Genomic DNA, 24,724 nt, shown 5'->3' on the forward strand with positions numbered 1-24,724 from the left:
ATATATATATATATATATATATATATATATATATATATATATATATATATATATATATATATATATATATATATATATATATATATATATATATATATATACACATATACACACACACACATATGTATATATACACATATGTATATATACACATATGTATATGTATATATATGTACATATATACATATGTACATACATATATATATTTATATATATACACCGTATACTACGTATCGAGCTTGGCTCGGCTTGCTGCGCTCGCCTCACCACGCGTCGTTACTGAGGAACGGGCTTATTTTAGGTGAGGATAATGACTGTACCTGAGTTGCTGTGTTAAATTCTTTACCTCACCACCAAGTAATTCAAAACACCTCACCACCACAAAATTAAAAACCTCAGCCACGAAATTAAAAACCCCTCAAAGCCACGAAATTAAAAACACCTCACAGCCACAAAATTAAAAACACCTCACAACCACGAAATTAAAAACACCACAGCCACAAAATTAAAAACGCCTCACAACCACGAAATTAAAAACACCTCACAGCCACGAAATGAAAAACACCTCACCACCACAAAATTAAAAACACCTCACCACCACAAAATTAAAAACACCTTACCACCACGAAATTAAAAACACCTCACAGCCACGAAATTAAAAACACACCACCACAAAATTAAAAACACCTCACCACCACAAAATTAAAAACACCTCACCACCACAAAATTAAAAACACCTTACCACCACGAAATTAAAAACACCTCATAGCCACAAAATTAATAACACCTCACAGCCACAAAATTAAAAACACCTCATAGCCACGAAATTAATAACCTCACAGCCACGAAATTAAAAACACCACAGCCACAAAATTAAAAACACCTCACAGCCACGAAATTAAAAACACCTCATAGCCACAAAATTAAAAACACCTCAGCCATGAAATTAAAAACACCTCACAGCCACAAAATTAAAAACACCTCACAGCCACAAAATTAAAAACACCTCACAGCCACAAAATTAAAAACACCTCATAGCCACGAAATTAATAACCTCACAGCCACGAAATTAAAAACACCACAGCCACAAAATTAAAAACACCTCACAGCCACGAAATTAAAAACCTCAGCCACAAAATTAAAAACACCTCAGCCATGAAATTAAAAACACCTCACAGCCACGAAATTAAAAACCTCTCAGCCACAAAATTAAAAACACCTCAGCCACAAAATTAAAAACACCTCAGCCACAAAATTAAAAACACCTCAGCCACAAAATTAAAAACACCTCACCACCACAAAATTAAAAACACCTCACAGCCACGAAATTAAAAACACACCACCACAAAATTAAAAACACCTCACCACCACAAAATTAAAAACACCTCACCACCACAAAATTAAAAACACCTTACCACCACGAAATTAAAAACACCTCATAGCCACAAAATTAATAACACCTCACAGCCACGAAATTAAAAACACCTCACAGCCACAAAATTAAAAACACCTCACAGCCACGAAATTAATAACCTCACAGCCACGAAATTAAAAACACCACAGCCACAAAATTAAAAACACCTCACAGCCACGAAATTAAAAACACCTCACAGCCACGAAATTAAAAACACCACAGCCACAAAATTAAAAACACCTCACAGCCACGAAATTAAAAACACCTCACAGCCACAAAATTAAAAACCTCTCAGCCACGAAATTAAAAACACCTCAGCCACGAAATTAAAAACACCTCAGCCACAAAATTAAAAACACCTCACAGCCACAAAATTAAAAACACCTCACAGCCACAAAATTAAAAACACCTCAGCCACAAAATTAAAAACACCTCAGCCACAAAATTAAAAACACCTCACAGCCACAAAATTAAAAACACCTCACAGCCACAAAATTAAAAACACCTCACAGCCACGAAATTAAAAACCTCTCAGCCACAAAATTAAAAACACCTCAGCCACAAAATTAAAAACACCTCACAGCCACAAAATTAATAACACCTCACAGCCATGAAATTCAAAACACCACAGCCACAAAATTAAAAACCTCTCAGCCACAAAATTAAAAACACCTCAAAGCCACGAAATTAAAAACCCCCCACAGCCACAAAATTAAAAACACCTCACAGCCACGAAATTAAAAACCTCTCAGCCACAAAATTAAAAACACCTCAAAGCCACGAAATTAAAAACCCCCCACAGCCACAAAATTAATAACACCTCACAGCCACAAAATTAAAAACACCTCACAGCCACAAAATTAAAAACACCTCAGCCACAAAATTAAAAACACCTCACAGCCACAAAATTAAAAACCTCTCAGCCACAAAATTAAAAACACCACACAGCCACAAAATTAAAAACACCACACAGCCATGAAATTCAAAACACCACAGCCACGAAATTAAAAACCTCTCAGCCACAAAATTAAAAACCTCTCAGCCACAAAATTAAAAACACCTCACAGCCACAAAATTAAAAACACCTCACAGCCATGAAATTCAAAACACCTCACAGCCACGAAATTAAAAACCTCTCAGCCACAAAATTAAAAACACCTCACAGCCACAAAATTAATAACACCTCACAGCCATGAAATTCAAAACACCTCACAGCCACGAAATTAAAAACCTCTCAGCCACAAAATTAAAAACACCTCAAAGCCACGAAATTAAAAACCCCCACAGCCACAAAATTAATAACACCTCACAGCCATGAAATTCAAAACACCACAGCCACGAAATTAAAAACACCTCACAGCCACAAAATTAAAAACACCTCACAGCCACGAAATTAAAAACACCTCACAGCCACAAAATTAAAAACACCTCACAGCCACAAAATTAAAAACACCTCAAAGCCACGAAATTAAAAACACCTCACAGCCACAAAATAAAAAACTCACAGCCATGAAATTAAAAACCTCTCAGCCACAAAATTAAAAACACCTCACAGCCACAAAATTAATAACACCTCACAGCCATGAAATTCAAAACACCTCACAGCCACGAAATTAAAAACCTCTCAGCCACAAAATTAAAAACACCTCACAGCCACAAAATTAAAAACACCTCACAGCCACAAAATTAAAAACACCTCACAGCCACAAAATTAAAAACACCTCACAGCCACAAAATTAAAAACACCTCACAGCCACGAAATTAAAAACCTCTCAGCCACAAAATTAAAAACACCTCACAGCCACAAAATTAAAAACACCTCACAGCCACAAAATTAAAAACACCTCAAAGCCACGAAATTAAAAACACCTCACAGCCACAAAATAAAAAACTCACAGCCATGAAATTAAAAACACCTCACAGCCACGAAATTAAAAACACCTCACAGCCACGAAATTAAAAACACCTCACAGCCATGAAATTAAAAACACCTCAAAGCCACGAAATTAAAAACACCTCACAGCCACGAAATTAAAAACACCTCACAGCCACGAAATTAAAAACACCTCATAGCCACGAAATTAAAAACACCTCAAAGCCACGAAATTAAAAACACCTCACAGCCACGAAATTAAAAACACCTCAAAGCCACGAAATTAAAAACACCTCACAGCCACGAAATTAAAAACACCTCACAGCCACGAAATTAAAAACAACTCCGCCACAAAATTAAAAACACCTCACCACCACAAAATTAAAAACCTCACCACCACGAAATTAAAAACACCTCACAGCCATGAAATTAAAAACACCTCAGCCACAAAATAAACTCACAGCCATGAAATTAAAAACACCTCACAGCCACGAAATTAAAAACACCTCACAGCCACGAAATTAAAAACACCTCACAGCCACGAAATTAAAAACACCTCACCACCACAAAATTAAAAACCTCACCACCACGAAATTAAAAACACCTCACCACCACAAAATTAAAAACACCTCACCACCACGAAATTAAAAACACCTCACAGCCATGAAATTAAAAACACCTCAGCCACAAAATAAACTCACAGCCACGAAATTAAAAACACCTCACAGCCACGAAATTAAAAACACCTCACAGCCACGAAATTAAAAACACCTCACAGCCACGAAATTAAAAACAACTCTCCGCCACAAAATGAAAAACACTTCACCACCACAAAATAAAAACCTCACCACCACGAAATTAAAAACACCTCACAGCCATGAAATTAAAAACCTCACAGCCACAAATTAAACACCTCACAGCCACAAATTAAAAACACCACAGCCACGAAATTAAAAACCCCTCAAAGCCACAAAATGAAAAACCTCACCACCACAAAATTAAAAACACCTCACCACCACAAAATTAAAAACACCTTACCACCACAAAATTAAAAACACCTCACAGCCACAAAATTAAAAACACCTCACCACCACAAAATTAAAAACACCTCACCACCACAAAATTAAAAACACCTCACCACCACAAAATTAAAAACACCTTACCACCACGAAATTAAAAACACCTCATAGCCACAAAATTAATAACACCTCACAGCCACAAAATTAATAACACCTCACAGCCACGAAATTAAAAACACCTCACAGCCACAAAATTAAAAACACCTCACAGCCACTAAATTAAAAACACCTCACAGCCACGAAATTAAAAACACCTCACAGCCACAAAATTAAAAACACCTCATAGCCATGAAATTAATAACCTCACAGCCACGAAATTAAAAACACCACAGCCACAAAATTAAAAACACCTCACAGCCACGAAATTAAAAACACCTCACAGCCACGAAATTAAAAACCTCTCAGCCACAAAATTAAAAACACCTCAGCCACGAAATTAAAAACACCTCACAGCCACGAAATTAAAAACACCACAGCCACAAAATTAAAAACACCTCACAGCCACAAAATTAAAAACACCTCACAGCCACGAAATTAAAAACACCACAGCCACGAAATTAAAAACCTCACAGCCACGAAATTAAAAACACCTCACAGCCACGAAATTAAAAACACCACAGCCACAAAATTAAAAACACCTCAGCCACGAAATTAAAAACACCTCAGCCACAAAATTAAAAACACCTCACAGCCACAAAATTAAAAACACCTCACAGCCACGAAATTAAAAACACCTCACAGCCACGAAATTAAAAACACCTCACAGCCACGAAATTAAAAACACCTCACAGCCACGAAATTAAAAACACCTCACAGCCACGAAATTAAAAACACCTCACAGCCACAAAATTAAAAACCCCTCAAAGCCACGAAATTAAAAACACCTCACAGCCACGAAATTAAAAACACCTCACAGCCACGAAATTAAAAACGCCTCACAGCCACGAAATTAAAAACACCTCACAGCCACGAAATTAAAAACACCTCACAGCCACGAAATTAAAAACCCCTCAAATCCACGAAATTAAAAACACCTCACAGCCACAAAATTAAAAACCCCTCAAAGCCACGAAATTAAAAACACCTCACAGCCACGAAATTAAAAACACCTCACAGCCACGAAATTAAAAACCCCTCAAAGCCACGAAATTAAAAACACCTCACAGCCACAAAATTAAAAACCCCTCAAAGCCACGAAATTAAAAACACCTCATAGCCATGAAATTAATAACCTCACAGCCACGAAATTAAAAACACCACAGCCACAAAATTAAAAACACCTCACAGCCACGAAATTAAAAACACCTCACAGCCACGAAATTAAAAACCTCTCAGCCACAAAATTAAAAACACCTCAGCCACGAAATTAAAAACACCTCACAGCCACGAAATTAAAAACACCACAGCCACAAAATTAAAAACACCTCACAGCCACAAAATTAAAAACACCTCACAGCCACGAAATTAAAAACACCACAGCCACGAAATTAAAAACCTCACAGCCACGAAATTAAAAACACCTCACAGCCACGAAATTAAAAACACCACAGCCACAAAATTAAAAACACCTCAGCCACGAAATTAAAAACACCTCAGCCACAAAATTAAAAACACCTCACAGCCACAAAATTAAAAACACCTCACAGCCACGAAATTAAAAACACCTCACAGCCACGAAATTAAAAACACCTCACAGCCACGAAATTAAAAACACCACAGCCACGAAATTAAAAACACCTCACAGCCACAAAATTAAAAACCCCTCAAAGCCACGAAATTAAAAACACCTCACAGCCACGAAATTAAAAACACCTCACAGCCACGAAATTAAAAACACCTCACAGCCACGAAATTAAAAACGCCTCACAGCCACGAAATTAAAAACACCTCACAGCCACGAAATTAAAAACACCTCACAGCCACGAAATTAAAAACCCCTCAAATCCACGAAATTAAAAACACCTCACAGCCACAAAATTAAAAACCCCTCAAAGCCACGAAATTAAAAACACCTCACAGCCACGAAATTAAAAACACCTCACAGCCACGAAATTAAAAACCCCTCAAAGCCACGAAATTAAAAACACCTCACAGCCACAAAATTAAAAACCCCTCAAAGCCACGAAATTAAAAACACCTCACAGCCACAAAATTAAAAACACCTCACAGCCATGAAATTAAAAACACCTCACAGCCACAAAATTAAAAACACCTCAGCCACAAAATTAAAAACCTCAGCCACGAAATTAAAAACACCTCACAGCCACGAAATTAAAAACACCTCACAGCCACGAAATTAAAAACACCTCAGCCACGAAATTAAAAACTCACAGCCATGAAATTAAAAACACCTCACAGCCACGAAATTAAAAACAACTCTCCGCCACAAAATTAAAAACACCTCACCACCACAAAATTAAAAACCTCACCACCACGAAATTAAAAACACCTCACAGCCATGAAATTAAAAACACCTCAGCCACAAAATAAAAAACTCACAGCTATGAAATTAAAAACACCTCACAGCCACGAAATTAAAAACACCTCACAGCCACGAAATTAAAAACACCTCACAGCCACAAAATTAAAAACCTCACCACCACGAAATTAAAAACACCTCACAGCCACGAAATTAAAAACAACTCCGCCACAAAATGAAAAACACTTCACCACCACAAAATTAAAAACCTCACCACCACGAAATTAAAAACCTCACAGCCATGAAATTAAAAACACCTCACAGCCACGAAATTAAAAACAACTCCGCCACAAAATGAAAAACACTTCACCACCACAAAATTAAAAACCTCACCACCACGAAATTAAAAACCTCACAGCCATGAAATTAAAAACACCTCACAGCCACAAATTAAACACCTCACAGCCACAAATTAAACACCTCACAGCCACAAATTAAACACCTCACAGCCACAAATTAAACACCTCACAGCCACAAATTAAAAACACCACAGCCACAAAATTAAAAACCCCTCAAAGCCACGAAATTAAAAACACCTCAGCCACAAAATTAAAAACACCTCACAGCCACGAAATTAAAAACACCTCACAACCACGAAATTAAAAACACCTCACAGCCACGAAATTAAAAACACCTCACAGCCACAAAATTAAAAACCTCACAGCCACGAAATTAAAAACACCTCAGCCACAAAATTAAAAACACCTCAGCCACAAAATTAAAAACACCTCACAGCCACGAAATTAAAAACACCTCAGCCACAAAATTAAAAACACCTCACAGCCACGAAATGAAAAACACCTCACAGCCACGAAATGAAAAACACCTCACAGCCACGAAATGAAAAACAACTCACCGCCACAAAATGAAAAACACCTCACCACCACGAAATTTAAAACCTCACCACCACGAAATTAAAAACACCTCACAGCCACGAAATTAAAAACACCTCACAGCCACGAAATTAAAAACACCTCACCACCACGAAATTAAAAACCTCACCGCCACGAAATTAAAAACACCTCACAGCCACAAAATTAAAAACACCTCACCAACATGAAATTAAAAACCTCACCACCATGAAATTAAAAACACCTCACCACCACGAAATTAAAAACACCTCACCACCACGAAATTAAAAACACCTCACCACTACGAAATTAAAAACACCTCACCACCATGAAATTAAAAACACCTCACCACTACGAAATTAAAAACCACCACCACGAAATTAAAAACACCTCACCACTACGAAATGAAAAACACCACCACCACGAAATTAAAAACATCTCACCACCACAAATTTAAACATGGGTATAGACACCAGAATTAAGTGTCTACGAGTCTCAGATCCTGAAATATAGGCAAAAGTAGTTTGAATGGTGGCCATTTTGAATTTCTGCAAATTGGGCAGTTCCACAACTTCAAATTTCCTGTACTTTTAATATGTTGTGTTGTTAGCTATTCCAAATTAAATGCAGGTAAAATGGATTCTGTTGCAATTTGTTTTGGGTCATTTCATATTTTAACTGGATTATTGGGAGGGAGAGGTGTACAATTATTGATTGATTAATTGTGAAATCAAAACAAATATATAATAATGGTAAAATAATTAATTTATTTATCGATTAGCCAATGGCACACCACAACCACCAGTGTTTCCTCCGAAGGTGTAACTTTTTGAAAATTAATTAAATCAATTAATCAATAAATAATTAATCGATTACTCAATAAATCAAAAATATCCTTTATAGCCACATCACTCGGTCACTGTCGTGTCCAAATATCAGCTTCCGAGCTCAAAAGGTGCCTGAGATATTGGCCAGATGAGAAAGAAAATAAATAAGTGATTAATAACGAAAATAAATAAATAATATTGTAAAATGAATAAATTATTAATCAACTGGCTAATAGAATACCTAAACCACCACCGTTTCATCCCAATATAACTTTTAAAAATAATTAAATAATTAATCGATTACTCAATAAATCAAAAATATCCTTTATAGCCACATCACTCGGTCACCGTCGTGTCCAAATATCAGCTTCCAAGCTCAAAAGGTGCCTGAGATATTGCCCAGATGAGAAAGAAAATAAATAAATCTATATAATAAAAGGCAATGTCTGTTTGTGGTGTCGTTAGGTATACAAATCTGTATGCGCATACTTCGAGGTCTTAATGGTGCACAACAAGGGGTAGTTTTATATGGTGAATCCAATGGCAGTCTTTAAAATTATTGAAATCGCACCCCCGAGCTTGAACTTTAAAAAAAGAAAAAAAAAGGCGGGACCACAAAATATTTGACCTTTCTAGATGGGTCAATTTTTTTTACCCTTTTTCTATTGGACAACTTAAATAGTCTCCGCCTCCCTAAGGTCTCCGCCCCTCCTAATAATCCGATATAAGCCGTGGCGTTACTTCAACAGTCATTTTAATGGCGAACGTTTTCGCCACGTTTCTTCATTATTATTATTCCTATTTCTCCGATTTATTCCTATTTTTTTTTTATTCCGATTTATTCCGACCTTCGAAAATCTCCGATTTATTCCTATTTTATAAGTAAAGCGAAAGTTTTCCATAAAAAACGAGCGTTTTCCCCACCTCTTCCCATTATCAAACGAAAAGCGACAGTTTTCCCGACAACGATGCCACCCAAAAAGTGGCCAAATTTCGGAAAGTCGTCTGCAGCCCTCCATATGCAGACACGAAGAGAAGCACGGACAGATGCGGAACATCAGCAGGAACTTCAAACCCTGGCACGCAGGCGATCAGCTCTTGCAGACCAAGAGACACTCGAGGAAAGACAGTCACGACTGGAAGAAAACGCTGCCAGAAGAAGAGCCGAAAGGCAGCAGGAAGCACTAGAACAGAGGCAGTCTCGCCTCCAAGGACAGGTCTTCCGACAGTCAACTCGACGGCTGGAGGAAACTCCAGATGAACGTCAGACAAGGCGTCAAAGAGATAGGACAAGTCATGCTGAGGTAAGATCTCGAACATTCACTACGCAACAGTGGTACCGAGGTGCTTTCAACTATGATCCAAGCCATGATTATGCATCACACGAATTAGTGACCATTGGTTCCATGTCTAAGATTTGTGATAAGTGTAGCGCCAAAAAGTGGGATAAAGACACACCAGGCATGTGTTGCACTCATGGCAAAGTTCAGCTGACTATGCTTCCTGAACCACCTGAGCCACTTAAGGATCTTCTTCTAGGCACCACTCCAGTGTCGAAACATTTCCTTCAGAATATTCGGAAACACAATTGTGCCTTTCAAATGACGTCATTCGGCACCAATGTCATCACAGAGGGAGGATTCATGCCAACATTCAAAGTTCAGGGACAGATTTACCACAGGATAGGATCCCTCCAGCCTCGACCAAATGAACAGCCTCGGTATTTGCAGATATACTCAGTTCGAGATATTCGAACTTCCCATGAAACCTCCCGAGCGAAGCTGGGTACTTCTGCTAGTGATTAATAATGAAAATAAATAATAATGGTAAAATGAATAAATTCTTATTAATCAACTGGCGAATAGAATACCTAAACCTCCACCGTTTCATCCCAATCTAACTTTAAAAAATAATTAAATAATTAATCGATTAATTGATTAATCAAAAATATCCTTTATAGCCACATCGCTCGGTCACTTTCGTGTCCAAATATCAGCTTCCTAGCTCAAAAGGTACCTGAGATAATGCCCAGATAAGAAAGGAAATAAACAAGTACTTAATTAATCGATAACTAAGTAATTAATTGATTGATCAAAAAACAAAAAATACCGTTTTTGCCAAAGTACTATTGTGCTAAAGTGTCAGCTGCCGAGATCAAAGGATGGCTGAGATATCGCCCGCACAAACAAGAAAACAAACAAACACGAAACTGCAGTGAAAACGGTACTTTTCAGCGTGCGTCATCGCCGGGCCCCCTTCGGTGCCCGGCAATGACGTCATGCAGCGTCTGGAGATGGCAGAGGAAAGGAGCGGTGTACAATAAATCGAAACTGATCAGAATTGAAGACCGTAAGCCAAGATGGTAAGCTCAGATAGTAAGCTAGATTCATAAGCCAAGATGGTAAGCTAGGAGCGCAACCTAAGATCGCAAGCCAGGATCATAAGCAAAGATCGTAAGCCAAGATTGTAAGGCAAGACCATAAGCCAGGATAGTAAGCTAAATCGTAAGCCACGATCATAAGCTAGGAGAGCAAGCTAAGATCATAAGCCAGGATTGTAGGCTAAGATTGTAAGCGTGACCGTAAGCCAGGATCATAACCTAGGATTGCAAGCTAATATCATAAGCCAGGATTGTAAGCTCGGATCGTAAGTCAGGATCATTAGCCAAGATTGTAAGCTAGGATTGTAAGCTAAGATAGTAAGGCAGGATCATAACCTAAGATTGTAAGCAAATATCGTAAGCCAGGATAGTAAGCCAAGATCATAAGCCAGGATCGTAAGCTAAGATTGTAAGCCAATATCTAATATGGTAAGCCAGGATCGTAAGCTAAGATTGTAAGCTAAGAGTAAGCCAGGAGCATAAGATACGATTGTAAGCCAATATCATAAGCTACGATTGTAATCCAAGATTGTAAGCTAAGCTAGTAAGCCAGGATTGTAAGCTAAGATAGTAAGCCAGGATCGTAGGCTAAGATAGTAAGCCAGGATCATAGGCCAAGATCGTAAGCCAGGATCGTAAGCTAAGATTAGATTGCAAGCTAAGACTAAACTAACATAGTAAGCCAGGATCGTAAGATATCGGAAGCTACGATTGTAAGCTAAGATCATAAACTAAGATTGTAAGCTAGGATCATAAGCTAAGATTGCAAGCTAAGATAGTAAGCCAGGATCATAAGCAAGATTGTAAGCCAGGAGCGTAAGCTAAGGTTGTAAGCTTATGTTTGTCCGTTTTAGAATCACCTCTTAGTTCGCCATCACCCTAACTAAGGCGTGTCCAATCGTGATTTGCAGAAGTGGGACACTTGGAGCAGAGATGCAGCCACCCATGCATCGCCATTCTGGACAACTTCGTGTTCGTGGCAGGTGGTCAGCACGTGCAGTTCCGGAGCGGGGAGGGAGCGGTGAACACCTGCTTCAGGTATAATCCGCACCTCGACAAATGGCTGCGTCTCGCGCCCATGCAGGAATGCCGCATCCAATTCCACTTGGCCGTTCAGGCAGGTAACCTATATGCCGTAGGTGGTCGCAACCACTTAGGAAGCCTTTCTTCAGTCGAGCGCTACTCTCCGCGTCTCAATCGCTGGGCATACGTGGCCTCTCTACCTCGGCGGACTTGGGGGCACGCGGGGGCAGCATTGGAGGGGCGAATCTACGTGGCAGGTGGATATGGAGTGACGGACGAGGACAAGCGCGCACTGCAGTGCTACGAGCCGGAAGCGGATACCTGGGAAGTACGAGCCGCCATGAATGAGTCCCGTGTGTTGCACGCCATGGTTTCGGCTCGGGGACGCGTGTATGCGCTTGGTGGACGCATGGAATATGGGGTCCGATGCTTCAACGTGCCAGTCGTGGAATACTACGACCCCAGGAGCGACCAGTGGACGCTGGTGAGCCCGATGCGCACGGGACAGTCGGAAGCAGGTTACGCGTTAGTCGATCAGAGGATCTTCATTGTCGGCGGCTACAATTGGCATCTCAACAACGTCACGAGCATCGTGCAGGTGTACAACGTGGACACGGACGAGTGGGAGCGAGACCTTCCGTTTCCCGAGGCTCTGGCTGGCATCGCCTGTGCCGCCGTCAACATGCCAAACAAGCTCCCTGAACGCCAAACTCCCTGATGATGCTCATTAACAACTCCCTGATGATGCTCATTAACAACTCCCTGATGATGCTCATTAACAACTCCCTGATGACGCTCATTAACAACTCCCCGATGACGCTCATTTCCAACTCCCCGATGACGCTCATTTCCAACTCCCCGATGACGCTCATTTCCAACTCCCCGATGACGCTCATTTCCAACTCCCCGATGACGCTCATTTCCAACTCCCCGGTGACGTTCATTTCCAACTCCCCGGTGACGCTCATTTCCAACTCCCCGGTGACGCTCATTTCCAACTCCCCGGTGACGCTCATTTCCAACTCCCCGGTGACGCTCATTTCCAACTCCCCGGTGACGCTCATTTCCAACTCCCCGGTGACGCTCATTTCCAACTCCCCGGTGACGTTCATTTCCAACTCCCCGGTGACGTTCATTTCCAACTCCCCGGTGACGCTCATTTCCAACTCCCTGGTGACGCTCATTTCCAACTCCCCGGTGACGCTCATTTCCAACTCCCCGGTGACGCTCATTTCCAACTCCCCGGTGACGCTCATTTCGAACTCCCCGGTGACGCTCATTTCCAACTCCCCGGTGACGCTCATTTCCAACTCCCCGGTGACGCTCATTTCCAACTCCCCGCTGACGCTCATTTCCAACTCCCCGCTGACGCTCATTTCCAACTCCCCGATGACGCTCATTTCCAACTCCCCGACGACGCTCATTTCCATCTCCCCGACGACGCTCACTTCCAACTCCCCGACGACGCTCATTTCCAACTCCCCGACGACGCTCATTTCCAACTCCCCGACGACGCTCATTTCCAACTCCCCGACGACGCTCATTTCCAACTCCCCGACGACGCTCATTTCCAACTCCCCGACGACGCTCATTTCCAACTCCCCGACGACGCTCATTTCCAAATCCCCGACGACGCTCATTTCCAACTCCCCGACGACGCTCATTTCCAACTCCCCGACGACGCTCATTTCCAACTCCCCGACGACGCTCATTTCCAAATCCCCGACGACGCTCATTTCCAAATCCCCGACGACGCTCATTTCCAACTCCCCGACGACGCTCATTTCCAACTCCCCGACGACGCTCATTTCCAACTCCCCGACGACGCTCATTTCCAACTCCCCGACGACGCTCATTTCCAACTCCCCGACGACGCTCATTTCCAACTCCCCGACGACGCTCATTTCCAACTCCCCGACGACGCTCATTTCCAACTCCCCGACGACGCTCATTTCCAACTCCCCGACGACGCTCATTTCCAACTCCCCGACGACGCTCATTTCCAACTCCCCGACGACGCTCATTTCCAACTCCCCGACGACGCTCATTTCCAACTCCCCGACGACGCTCATTTCCAAATCCCCGACGACGCTCATTTCCAACTCCCCGACGACGCTCATTTCCAACTCCCCGTTGACGTTCATTTCCAACTCCCTGATGATGCTCATTTCCTCTTCCACAGATCAAGGCCTATTTGCACATTTCAAAGTTTGTTTCATTTTGCACTGGAATCACAACAGGTCTCATCTCCCAGCATTTCAGGTGCCAATGCACGAGAAATAGGGTAATCCTTGTGCTTCGGAACACCACATCATTTGTACTCCTACTCTTCTTCAGTAGGTTCAACTCTTCCCAAAGAGAAGCTCTCATACAAATAGCTCCATTTTCAATGTTTTTTGCATTTGTCACTCCTGCACATTCTGATATCTTGTACAATTAAATTTGCACAAGGTCACATCTACAAATTTAGATCCCCCCCCCTTGCCCCACAAATAACCCACTTCCCCTTACCTGCTACCTGTGTACCCATCAATTAATTAGTTGGTCCTTTGGCTTCTTCACATTGCAATGAAAACACAAACTGTGTCCGTCTTCAGACATCACAAGTCTCCGATTTACACACAACACATTACATGCCAATGTTATTTTGTATCCCTTCCATTGATTGGCTGATGAAGCCGGTTATCTGTGAAAACGTTTGGTGATGGCGATTTGTGTTTTCCTGAGCGACAAGTGAACAAAACAGGTAATCGTAGTAATACAGTGAGCGTAGAGACTTGGGCCTCAGGAATCCTGCTTGGAGAAAGGAATGAGTAAAACTTGGGATCTCTCAACACTGATTCATCAAATCACCTTGGACACCACATTCCAGGTAGTGCAAAGAAAAACGGTTACGACCTGCTCACACCGTTTCCTGCAAGGTTCATCTATGGGCCGTGCTCAGGTAGTGCTTGAAGGAAATGCTATCCCACGACACCTGTACATTTACCAGAATTGTACTTGCGCTTTTGTAAGCAATCAATCGCAGCTCCAGTTTTCCCTGGCATAACTACCTGTGTAAGGCCAGGTAGCCACGTGTCGAGGTTTCTTTGACGTACAGACACAGAGCAGACATTGCGCTGATTACAGAGCTCAGTGAGCTCACCTTTACAGTATACGCAGTGTGGATTCAATTTGTCAAACAATAATCATCACCCAGGTGTTCAGCAGGAAGAGCATTGCAACAAATAGTATCCTCTGGAGGGGATGTTAAGCCTGCCATCTCTTGTGCTAGCAAAGATCCCATAGTACCTTTCAAAAGGTTATCAATTTGTGTGCCAATACCAGATCCGACTTGAATCATAGCCCAATCAACAAGGGGCACCGCATCGGTGGCACGTCTATGCCTCCAGAGATGCCACACATCCACAGGTAAATGCTTGCGTACACATCAAGCAGGCCTTGTCGACCTTGTGGGTGAAGGACAAACGATTATGCCGATAAAGAATCAAGACGATCAAAACAAGCCTCGTTTGGGATCCGTTAATACTTGCCAATGGCTTTGAGGCCAAAGTTTGGATTTGGACAGGGCAAAGATGCAGAAGAAGAAGAAGCTCCATTAAGGATCAGATTCATTTTGCGGTGAACGAGTCACATTTGGGGATTATCAGGATGATTATTGAAATTTAAACTCCATGTGCACTTTTAAAAAGGGATCGGATCGTTAACGATTGTCTTCGGGATAGAGTCGAACTATTTAAGCAAGGACGCCGGTGCGGTATCGAGAATCGTGTTTATTCAAATGTTTACAACAAAATAAAAGGATGCCTCTGTTACATTATCTCATGTCAGACTAGATGAGATACCTGGTCTACACCCAGGGAAATCTGAGTATGTGGGGAGTGGGTGGGACCTGGGGGAATGCGGATGGGGAGATACCTGGTCACCCAGGTCAACCTGACTTTGGGAAGGTGCATGGGTTTTGTGTGGGGAAAGGTGAAAGTGCAAAATCACCCTGGGCAAATGAAGTCTTCATGGCAAGTTTGAGCCCTGTGGGTCAAAATATGTGGCCGGCAAATAAAAAAAAGAAAAACGCATCCGTATACACACATTCATTTACACACATTCATATACACACTCGGAGAGATGAACTTAGAAAATGGGTCATGATGTCCGGATGTCTGTCCTCCCGTCCGTAGATTACCTTTTCTTTTGGCGACTCCTTCCTTATCAATCAGCTGATTGTTCTGAAACCTGACACACGAATACAAGAGATTTGTGCGTGCCGTCCCGAGGATGAAAATTAAGCCGGGTGTCCCGTCTGCTATCATTAGTTGGTGGATGTCAAAGATCCAGCGCTATACTTCGCCAAGAGTACGCTAGTTATCACCAGCATGCTGAACAAATTACAAATTCCCACCCTGACAAACTGCTGGGAAGGCAATGGCAAACCACCTAGTATCACCTTTGCCAAGCAGCCAAAGATCTGTCCAAGCAGAGCACTCGATCACCCAATCGATCTTCTCAACCTCTTTGATTATCTATTATTGAATGGTGTGCGTATCCAGCTTGGTGTGCGTATCCAGCTTGAATGGTGTGCGTATCCAGCTTGAATGGTGTGCGTATCCAGATTGAATGGTGTGCGTATCTAGCTTGAATGGTGTGCGTATCCAGATTGAATGGTGCGTATCTAGCTTGAATGGTATGCGTATCTAGCTTGAATGGTGTGTGTATCCAGCTTGAATGGTGTGCGTATCCAGATTGAATGGTGCGTATCTAGCTTGAATGGTATGCATATCTAGCTTGAATGGTGTGCGTATCCAGCTTGAATGGTGTGCGTATCCAGATTGAATGGTGTGCGTATCTAGCTTGAATGGTATGCGTATCCAGATTGAATGGTGTGCGTATCTAGCTTGAATGGTGTGTATCTAGCTTGAATGGTGTGCGTATCCAGCTTGAATGGTGTGTGTATCCAGATTGAATGGTGTGCGTATCTAGCTTGAATGGTGTGCGTATCCAGATTGAATGGTGTGCGTATCTAGCTTGAATGGTGTGCGTATCCAGCTTGAATGGTGCGTATCTAGCTTGAATGGTATGCGTATCTAGCTTGAATGGTGTGCGTATCCAGCTTGAATGGTGTGCGTATCCAGATTGAATGGTGTGCGTATCTAGCTTGAATGGTGTGCGTATCCAGATTGAATGGTGCGTATCTAGCTTGAATGGTATGCGTATCTAGCTTGAATGGTGTGCGTATCCAGCTTGAATGGTGTGCGTATCCAGATTGAATGGTGCGTATCTAGCTTGAATGGTATGCGTATCTAGCTTGAATGGTGTGCGTATCCAGCTTGAATGGTGTGCGTATCCAGATTGAATGGTGTGCGTATCTAGCTTGAATGGTGTGCGTATCAGGCTTGAATGGTGTGCATATCCAGCTTGAATGGTGTGCGTATCAGGCTTGAATGGTGTGCGTATCAGGCTTGAATGGTGTGCATATCCAGCTTGAATGGTGTGTGTATCAGGCTTGAATGGTGTGCATATCCAGCTTGAATGGTGTGCGTATCCAGCTTGAATGGTGTGCGTATCCAGATTGAATGGTGTGCGTATCCAGATTGAATGGTGTGCGTATCCAGATTGAATGGTGTGCGTATCCAGCTTGAATGGTGTACGTATCCAGCTTGAATGGTTTGCGTCCATCTGTCTTTCACTTTCCTTCTTCCACTTCTTTCAACTTTCTCTATTCTGTCACTACCTGTGTGCGTTTCTTCGACTCACTCGCTCTGTACACCGACACATTGTGCTTCACCCACAAAGGAAACCGGTTTGGTGGGCTGCGCTCGATGGAAACAAAATGGCCTCCAATTGCAAGTTGTCGGGACTCCAGTTTTGATGAGGTTGACGAAGAGGACTTACCGGAGTCTCATGCAGAACCCTTAAGCAATGAGTATGTTATCGAGTTGGAGCAGCAGCGGGCTGAAGAGGAAGAAGATGCGATGCCTCGATTCAAGCAGCTCACCATGGGAAACCTCAGCCAAATTCTCGGCACAGTTGAGCAGGCCATATAATTTGTTACCGAGCAAGATCAAAACGTTGAAAGGAGCACCGATTTTAGACGTGCTATTAATGACGCCCTTCGTTGCTACAAGGAACTTCATGCAGCAAAGAAAACGAAAGCCATCCAGCGCACTCCATGAATCACCAACTACATTCCTCAGCCAGGATTCTCCTTCCTCAATAGTGAAGAAAGTGACAGCACAGCGTTGAGTGAAGAAGCAGACAATTCTGCCTCTCCGCAAGTGTGACGTTCCTCCTGTTATCAACTCCGTTCCTCCAACCTCATTTGGAGAAAGTGTCACCACTACGCAGAATACAAACTGTTTGTCTATCGACTATAATATTAAATGTTTGGTATTTATTTGTTTGTGTACTTGATGTCTGAAAAACCAAGGCAGGTAGCCCCAAAGTTCCTGGCCAAAAACACATCCCTCTTTAATGCATGGGTTTATATGGGAAAATACGTTTCGTTTAACGCAGTTTCGCTGATCACAAGATTTTGTGGGAACACAACCCTTGCGATAAGCGAGGACTTACTGTATATGGAATTTGAAATCAGAAGAAGATTGATCAAATTTGTTCGATTGGGAATGTCAAATGGTCTGATCCGATACAGATCAAAAGGTGTCGCAAGACACGGTCACCGCTGCTTTGGACCAACCGTAACGGAGGAGTTTTCGCCACAGAAGGCTCGGGCAAAATTAACATTCCGATGGAACAAAACAAAAGTCGTGCCAGAATGAAGAAAACCATAATACGTACCAGATTTATTTGGACAAGACACACCTGGAGAGAAAGTACAAGTTTTAAAATACCTCATATGCTGCAAGAAGCACCTTGCAACTAGTTCACCGATCCCAGGAAGCGGAGCCCGTGTGTAAAAAGCTAAGCGGATGCAAAAGCGACGATTATCTTTTGATGCAATTTCAAAATGTGCAACCCGAGCATTGATGAAAAGGCACTTTTTAATTTCTCTTTAAATAAATCTTACCTATCATCACTCAGTCGGCATATACTAAAGCGTCCAATGTGAGACGAGGTCTTTTTCGAGTTCAAATTTAAAAATTACACTATAAATAGTTTGGCCCATGAACCTTTCACATCAACAAAAGGTTTGATTGTCATATAAGAGAGGAATCAAAATACAAGGAAAGATAAGAGCTGCTTTCTCTATTCCGCACAATCATAGCAAATCCTCTTATTTTAGTGCCGTGGACAGTAGTGTTTGGCTAAGCGACGCCAGGTGCACAAAGTGTCGTTAAAGCTTGTGGAACGCACACCGCTCCGAGCCGGTGCGTATGGAAAAATGACACCCGGCCACAAATGCGAGCCGCCCCGAAGGTCATTTTCCGTAGAACTTGTTATTGAGCAGGAAAATGAGGAGGTTAACATTGACCTTGGCTTTGTCGAACATTCTCATCACGGCCACTCCCTCGTACTGCATCTGGAGGAGGTCCTGGATGCGGGGAGCCGGGAAAGGGGAGAGGGAGTGAACCTCGCACGTCGTACACCTTACACACACCGACAAAGAATACCTCAAGCATGTCCCTGACTCGCATTTGTCAAGGTTGGGAATGATTGCAGACTTTACAAGCTAAGCTTCTGCCTGGAATGGCATTTTCCAAATCCGAGATACAATGCAAAAATATTGGACCTTTGAAGGAACAAGAAAGCAGACACTTTTCAATCAAATTAGGTTTCTTGGTCACATCAAAACTTCCTTAAATGGTGCAATGATAAACAGAGGGGAAAGAAGAACTGCATTGTAGAGGCAAAAAATATTTGGCCTTATTTGAGCGAAGACCGTCAAAGTTGTGGAATTCTAGAGTAGAAAGACCTACAATCAGGCAGCACAAGGTGACAGGAGCCACAGCAAGTCACAGAACTTGTGAAAACCCGAGTTTGTAAACTTCATAGAAAAACAAAGTGCCGCACCTGGAACTGGAGCTGCACCTTTTGCATCTCGACACCCATAAACTTCGCTTTCACGTCAAAGTTCCCCACTTCGTCTCCTGGGATTATGTCAAACAATACATTCTTGAACCTGTAGAGGGAGGTATTGGGGGGGGGGGGGGGGGCTTGTCAACGATTCGGAACCAACAAAATAAAATGTAACTTTTATATTCCATCGGTCAAACAAATGAACAAGCGAACCTTTTGTTATGTGTGAACAGTGCCTTGTAATTCATTCACCACCACCAACGGTACACACTCCTCTCATTAAAAATATAATTCATTCACCACCACCAATGCTACACACTCCTCTCGTTAAAAATATAATTCATTCACCACCACCAATGCTACACACTCCTCTCATTAAAAATATAATTCATTCACCACTACCAATGCTACACACTCCTCTCATTAAAAATATAATTCATTCACCACTACCAACGGTACACACTCCTCTCATTAAAAATATAATTCATTCACCACTACCAACGGTACACACTCCTCTCATTAAAAATATAATTCATTCACCACTACCAACGGTACACACTCCTCTCATTAAAAATATAATTCATTCACCACCACCAACGGTACACACTCCTCTCATTAAAAATATAATTCATTCACCACCACCAACGGTACACATTCCTCTCATTAAAAATATAATTCATTCACCACCACCAACGGTACACACTCCTCTCATTAATAATAATAATAATAATAATTCATTTATTTTGTATAGCGCTTTTCCAGAAGCCCAAAGGCGCTTTGACAGAGTGGAAAACATAATGCATAACAATACATGAAAACAACAATTGCAAAAAGACAAGAATCAAGAAAACAAACAGCAGCGATATACGGCATATATATAAGACAAGAATCAAAAAGACAAGACAAGAATCAATAGGGAAATATTTAAAGCAAAAGGAGGGAGAAGGAGAAGAGATAGTCAGGGGTTAAATGCTGTGGGTTGAATGTTGAATGCAGCGTTGAACAGGTGGGTCTTTAGTGATGTTTTGAATGTGGTGAGTGAGGAGGAGTCTCTGATGGTGTGAGGTAGTGAGTTCCAGAGGGTGGGAGCAGCGATGGAGAAGGCCCTGTCCCCCCAGGATCTGAATTTGGTCCGGATGGAGGGGGTCAGGAGGTTGGTACCAGCAGAGCGGAGGTTGCGGGTGGGAGTGTGTCTGGAGAGGAGGTCAGCCAGGTAGGATGGGGCCAGGTTATGGAGGGCTTTGTATGTCAAGAGGAGGATTTTGTACTGGATTCTCTGGGGGATGGGGAGCCAGTGAAGCTTGTAAAGGACGGGGGTGATGTGGTCACGGGTCCGGGAATGAGTGAGTAGACGGGCAGCGGAGTTCTGAATGTATTGGAGTTTATTGGTGATTTTTGAGGGTGAACCATAGAGGAGGCTATTGCAGTAGTCCAGACGGGAGGTGATGAAGGCGTGGATGAGGGTTTCTGCAGCCGTGGAGGAGAGGGATGAGCGGAGACGGGCAATGTTTTTCAGGTGAAAGAAGGCTGACTTTGTGATCTGTTTAGTGTATTTGTCGAAGGAAAGGGTTTGGTCAAAGATGACGCCAAGATTCCGGATGTGAGGGGAGGTGGATACTGGGATACCGTCGATGTTGAGGGCAAAGTTATGGGTGGATTTTGTGAGCGTTTTTGGGCCAATGATGATTATTTCAGATTTATCACAGTTAAGCTTGAGGAAGTTGATTTGAAGCCAGGATTTTATTTCAGTGATGCAGTTTGTCAGGATAGAGTGGGTGTCGGTGGAGACGGACTTGGTGGAGATGAAAAGCTGGATGTCATCGGCGAAGCAGTGGAATTGGAGACCATGACGGCGGATTAAGTGACCGAGCGGGGACAGGTAAAGGATGAAGAGGAGGGGGCCAAGAACTGAACCTTGGGGGACTCCTTGGGGGAGGGGAGCAGTGGGGGATTTGCAGTTATTGATGGAGATGAACTGGCATCTGTCAGAGAGGTATGATTTAATCCAAGAGAGGGCAGTGCCGGTGACGTTAAAGGTGGATTCAAGTCGGGTGAGGAGGATAGTGTGATCGATGGTGTCAAAGGCAGCGCTGAGGTCGAGGAGGACGAGAATGTTGAGGTTGCCAGCGTCAGAGGAGAGGAGAAGGTCGTTGGTGATTTTGAGGAGAGCAGTTTCAGTACTGTGGTTGGAGCGGAATCCGGATTGGAATGTTTCATACAAGTTATTGGCAGAGAGATGATGTTTGAGTTGAGTGGCTACAGCGCGTTCCAAAACTTTTGACAGAAAGGGTAGGTTGGAGATGGGTCTGAAGTTGTTTAGGGTGTCAGGGTTTAGACCAGGTTTTTTTAGAATGGGGGTAACAGCAGCAATTTTGAGGGAAGGTGGGACGATGCCTGTAGACAGGGAGGAGTTTATTGTTGCAATGATAAGTGGAGAGAGAGCAGGGAGGGAGGCTTTGACAAAGCTGGAGGGGATGGGGTCAAGAGTGCAGGTGGCAGTTTTCATTCCTATGAGGAGTTCAGAGAGGTCAGTAGGAGAGATTGGGGAGAACCGAGACAGGGGATGGCAGGACAAGGGGGGGCAGGTGGTTGGAGGGGGAGCGGGTGCGGCGGTGGTCAAGCTGTTGTAGATGTTGTCAATTTTGCGTTGGAAGAAAGAGAGGAAGGAGATGCAGTTGTCTACTGTGAATGACTGGGTGGTGGTGTTCAGGGGGCGGAGGAGTTTGTTTATTGTCGAGAAGAGTGCTTTTGGGTTTCCGGAGCCAGAGTGGATAATTTGAGAGTAGTAGGCAGAGCGGGCGCGGGAGAGGGCATCTTTGTAGTGTTGTATGTGGTCCTTGTAGGCTTGGGAGTGAACTGTGAGACCCGTTTTATTGCGGAGTCTTTCAAGTTGGCGAGCACGAGTTTTCATCAGGTGGAGTTCAGGGGTAAACCAGGGAGCAGAATGGGTGAAAGAAACTGTTTTGGTTTTTACAGGCGCAAGCTGGTCAAGGCAGGAGGAGAGAGTGTGGTTGTAGTAGTCAGTGAGGTCGGAAGGGGTGTGGAGGTCAATGAAGGGAGAAGTGGACATTTTTTCAGAGAGGGTGGATGAGAATGAGGTAGGTGAAAGAGCGTTTAGCTTACGGAAGTTGATTGTGCGATAATGCCTTGGTGTTGGGGCGGGGATGTTGATGGTCAGAGTGATGGCTAAGTGGTCAGAGAGGGTGAGGTCGGAGCCATAGAGATGGTGCAAATTTAATCCAGTGGAGCAGACAAGGTCCAAAATGTGACCACGGATATGGGTAGGAAAGTCGACATGTTGAGTGAGGTTAAAGCAGGTGAGTAAATCAGTGAAGTCAGTGGTTATTGTGGAGTCAGTGGAGTCCATGTGGATATTGAAATCACCAAGGAGGAGGATTGAGGGGGAGAGGGAACATAGCTGGGTCAGAAAGTAGGAGAAGTCAGACAGGAATGATGGGTGTGGTTTGGGAGGGCGGTAGACGACAGCCATGACTGACTGCGTGTGACCAGAGAGTTTTAAAGCCAGGTGTTCAAATGATGGAGCAGATGAGATGGAGATGAGGTTGGTCTTGATGTCTTGACGGTACACACTCTCATTAAAAATATAATTCATTCACCACCACCAACGGTACACATTCCTCTCATTAAAAATACTAGGGCATGCCCGTACGTGGGTGCCCGTTCCTTGCCAAAAAAAAAAAAAAACGCTACCCGTACGCTCTACCCCGCCCGTACGCCCGTAAACAAAAAAAACAACGCTCTTCGCTTCCGCCCTTCGCTCTGACTGAATTGGGAGAAATAATGCGCATAAGAAATCGAGAAATTATTATTTTCTCCGGAAGAAATCGAATTACGAACCGTAATGGCGCAGGCTCTCGGGCTCGCAACAACGCGTTCTGTGATTGGCTGCCGGAAGTGAAGTCTTCACTGTCGCAAATGTGAAGCGATGAATACGATGAATCGCAAATTAGTTTTTATTAGTTTTAAAACATAGTTTAACGGCAACATAGTTTGCCGACGGGAAATAAATGAATACGCTCTCAAATGTGCCATCCGAGGCAGAGTCTGTTCGCCACGTTCGGCACACGTGATAGCTCGCTGCTCTCTGATTGGTTGAATCGTTTTTTGGACATAGCTCGGTAACTACTTCTGCGATTAATTTAAAACCTTGAAAAGGCACATCCTCGGGTCCCCAGCAATATACCTGGCAAGTTTCAAGTATATCGGACCGGTAGTTGTCGAGAAACAGCGGTCACAGACAAACATACAAACAAACATACACACAGAGATTAGTGGAATTATAGATAGATAATTCATTCACCACTACCAACGGTACACACTCTCATTAAAAATATAATTCATTCACCACTACCAACGGTACACACTCCTCTCATTAAAAATATAATTCATTTACCACTACCAACGGTACACACTCTCATTAAAAATATAATTCATTCACCACTACCAACGGTACACACTCTCATTAAAAATATAATTCATTCACCACTACCAACGGTACACACTCCTCTCATTAAAAATATAATTCATTTACCACTACCAACGGTACACACTCCTCTCATTAAAAATACTAGGGCATTGCCCGTACGTGGGTGCCCGTTCCTTGCCAATGCCCGTACTATATATATATCTAAAATTATATCCCCCCCCCCCCTCTATTTACATGAAATGGTTTGGTCCATTCGCAACGACCACAGAACCCCCCCCCTCTATTTACATGCAATGGTTTGGTCCAAAGCGAACGGTTTGGTCCATTCGATGTGATTCGATGATTCGATGTGAATGGTTTGGTCCATTCGCAACGACCAC

At 42.8% G+C, this 24,724-nt stretch overlaps 2 protein-coding genes across 2 annotated transcripts in view; one reads left to right on the forward strand and one right to left on the reverse strand.

Annotated features, from left to right (window-relative positions):
* The window catches only part of KLHL26 (kelch like family member 26), a 29,908-nt gene extending 16,869 nt beyond the window's left edge, over positions 1-13,039 (forward strand). Inside the window, exon 4 of the mRNA XM_068108836.2 lies at positions 11,815-13,039. Within this exon, the coding sequence (XP_067964937.2) occupies positions 11,815-12,644 (830 nt within the window). The 3' untranslated portion in view covers positions 12,645-13,039. The remainder of the gene's footprint in view (positions 1-11,814) is intronic.
* A 5,664-nt stretch (positions 13,040-18,703) lies between these two features.
* The window catches only part of IQGAP1 (IQ motif containing GTPase activating protein 1), a 236,125-nt gene continuing 230,104 nt past the window's right edge, over positions 18,704-24,724 (reverse strand). Inside the window, exons 37-38 of the mRNA XM_078772909.1 lie at positions 19,892-20,000; positions 18,704-19,412 (exon numbers count right to left, since the gene is read on the reverse strand). Coding sequence (XP_078629035.1) covers positions 19,299-19,412; positions 19,892-20,000 — 223 coding nt within the window. The 3' untranslated portion in view covers positions 18,704-19,298. The remainder of the gene's footprint in view (positions 19,413-19,891; positions 20,001-24,724) is intronic.

This window comes from Myxine glutinosa, chromosome 2, assembly GCF_964187855.1.
Source record: "Myxine glutinosa chromosome 2, kmMyxGlut1.1, whole genome shotgun sequence".
NCBI lineage: Eukaryota > Metazoa > Chordata > Myxini > Myxiniformes > Myxinidae > Myxine > Myxine glutinosa.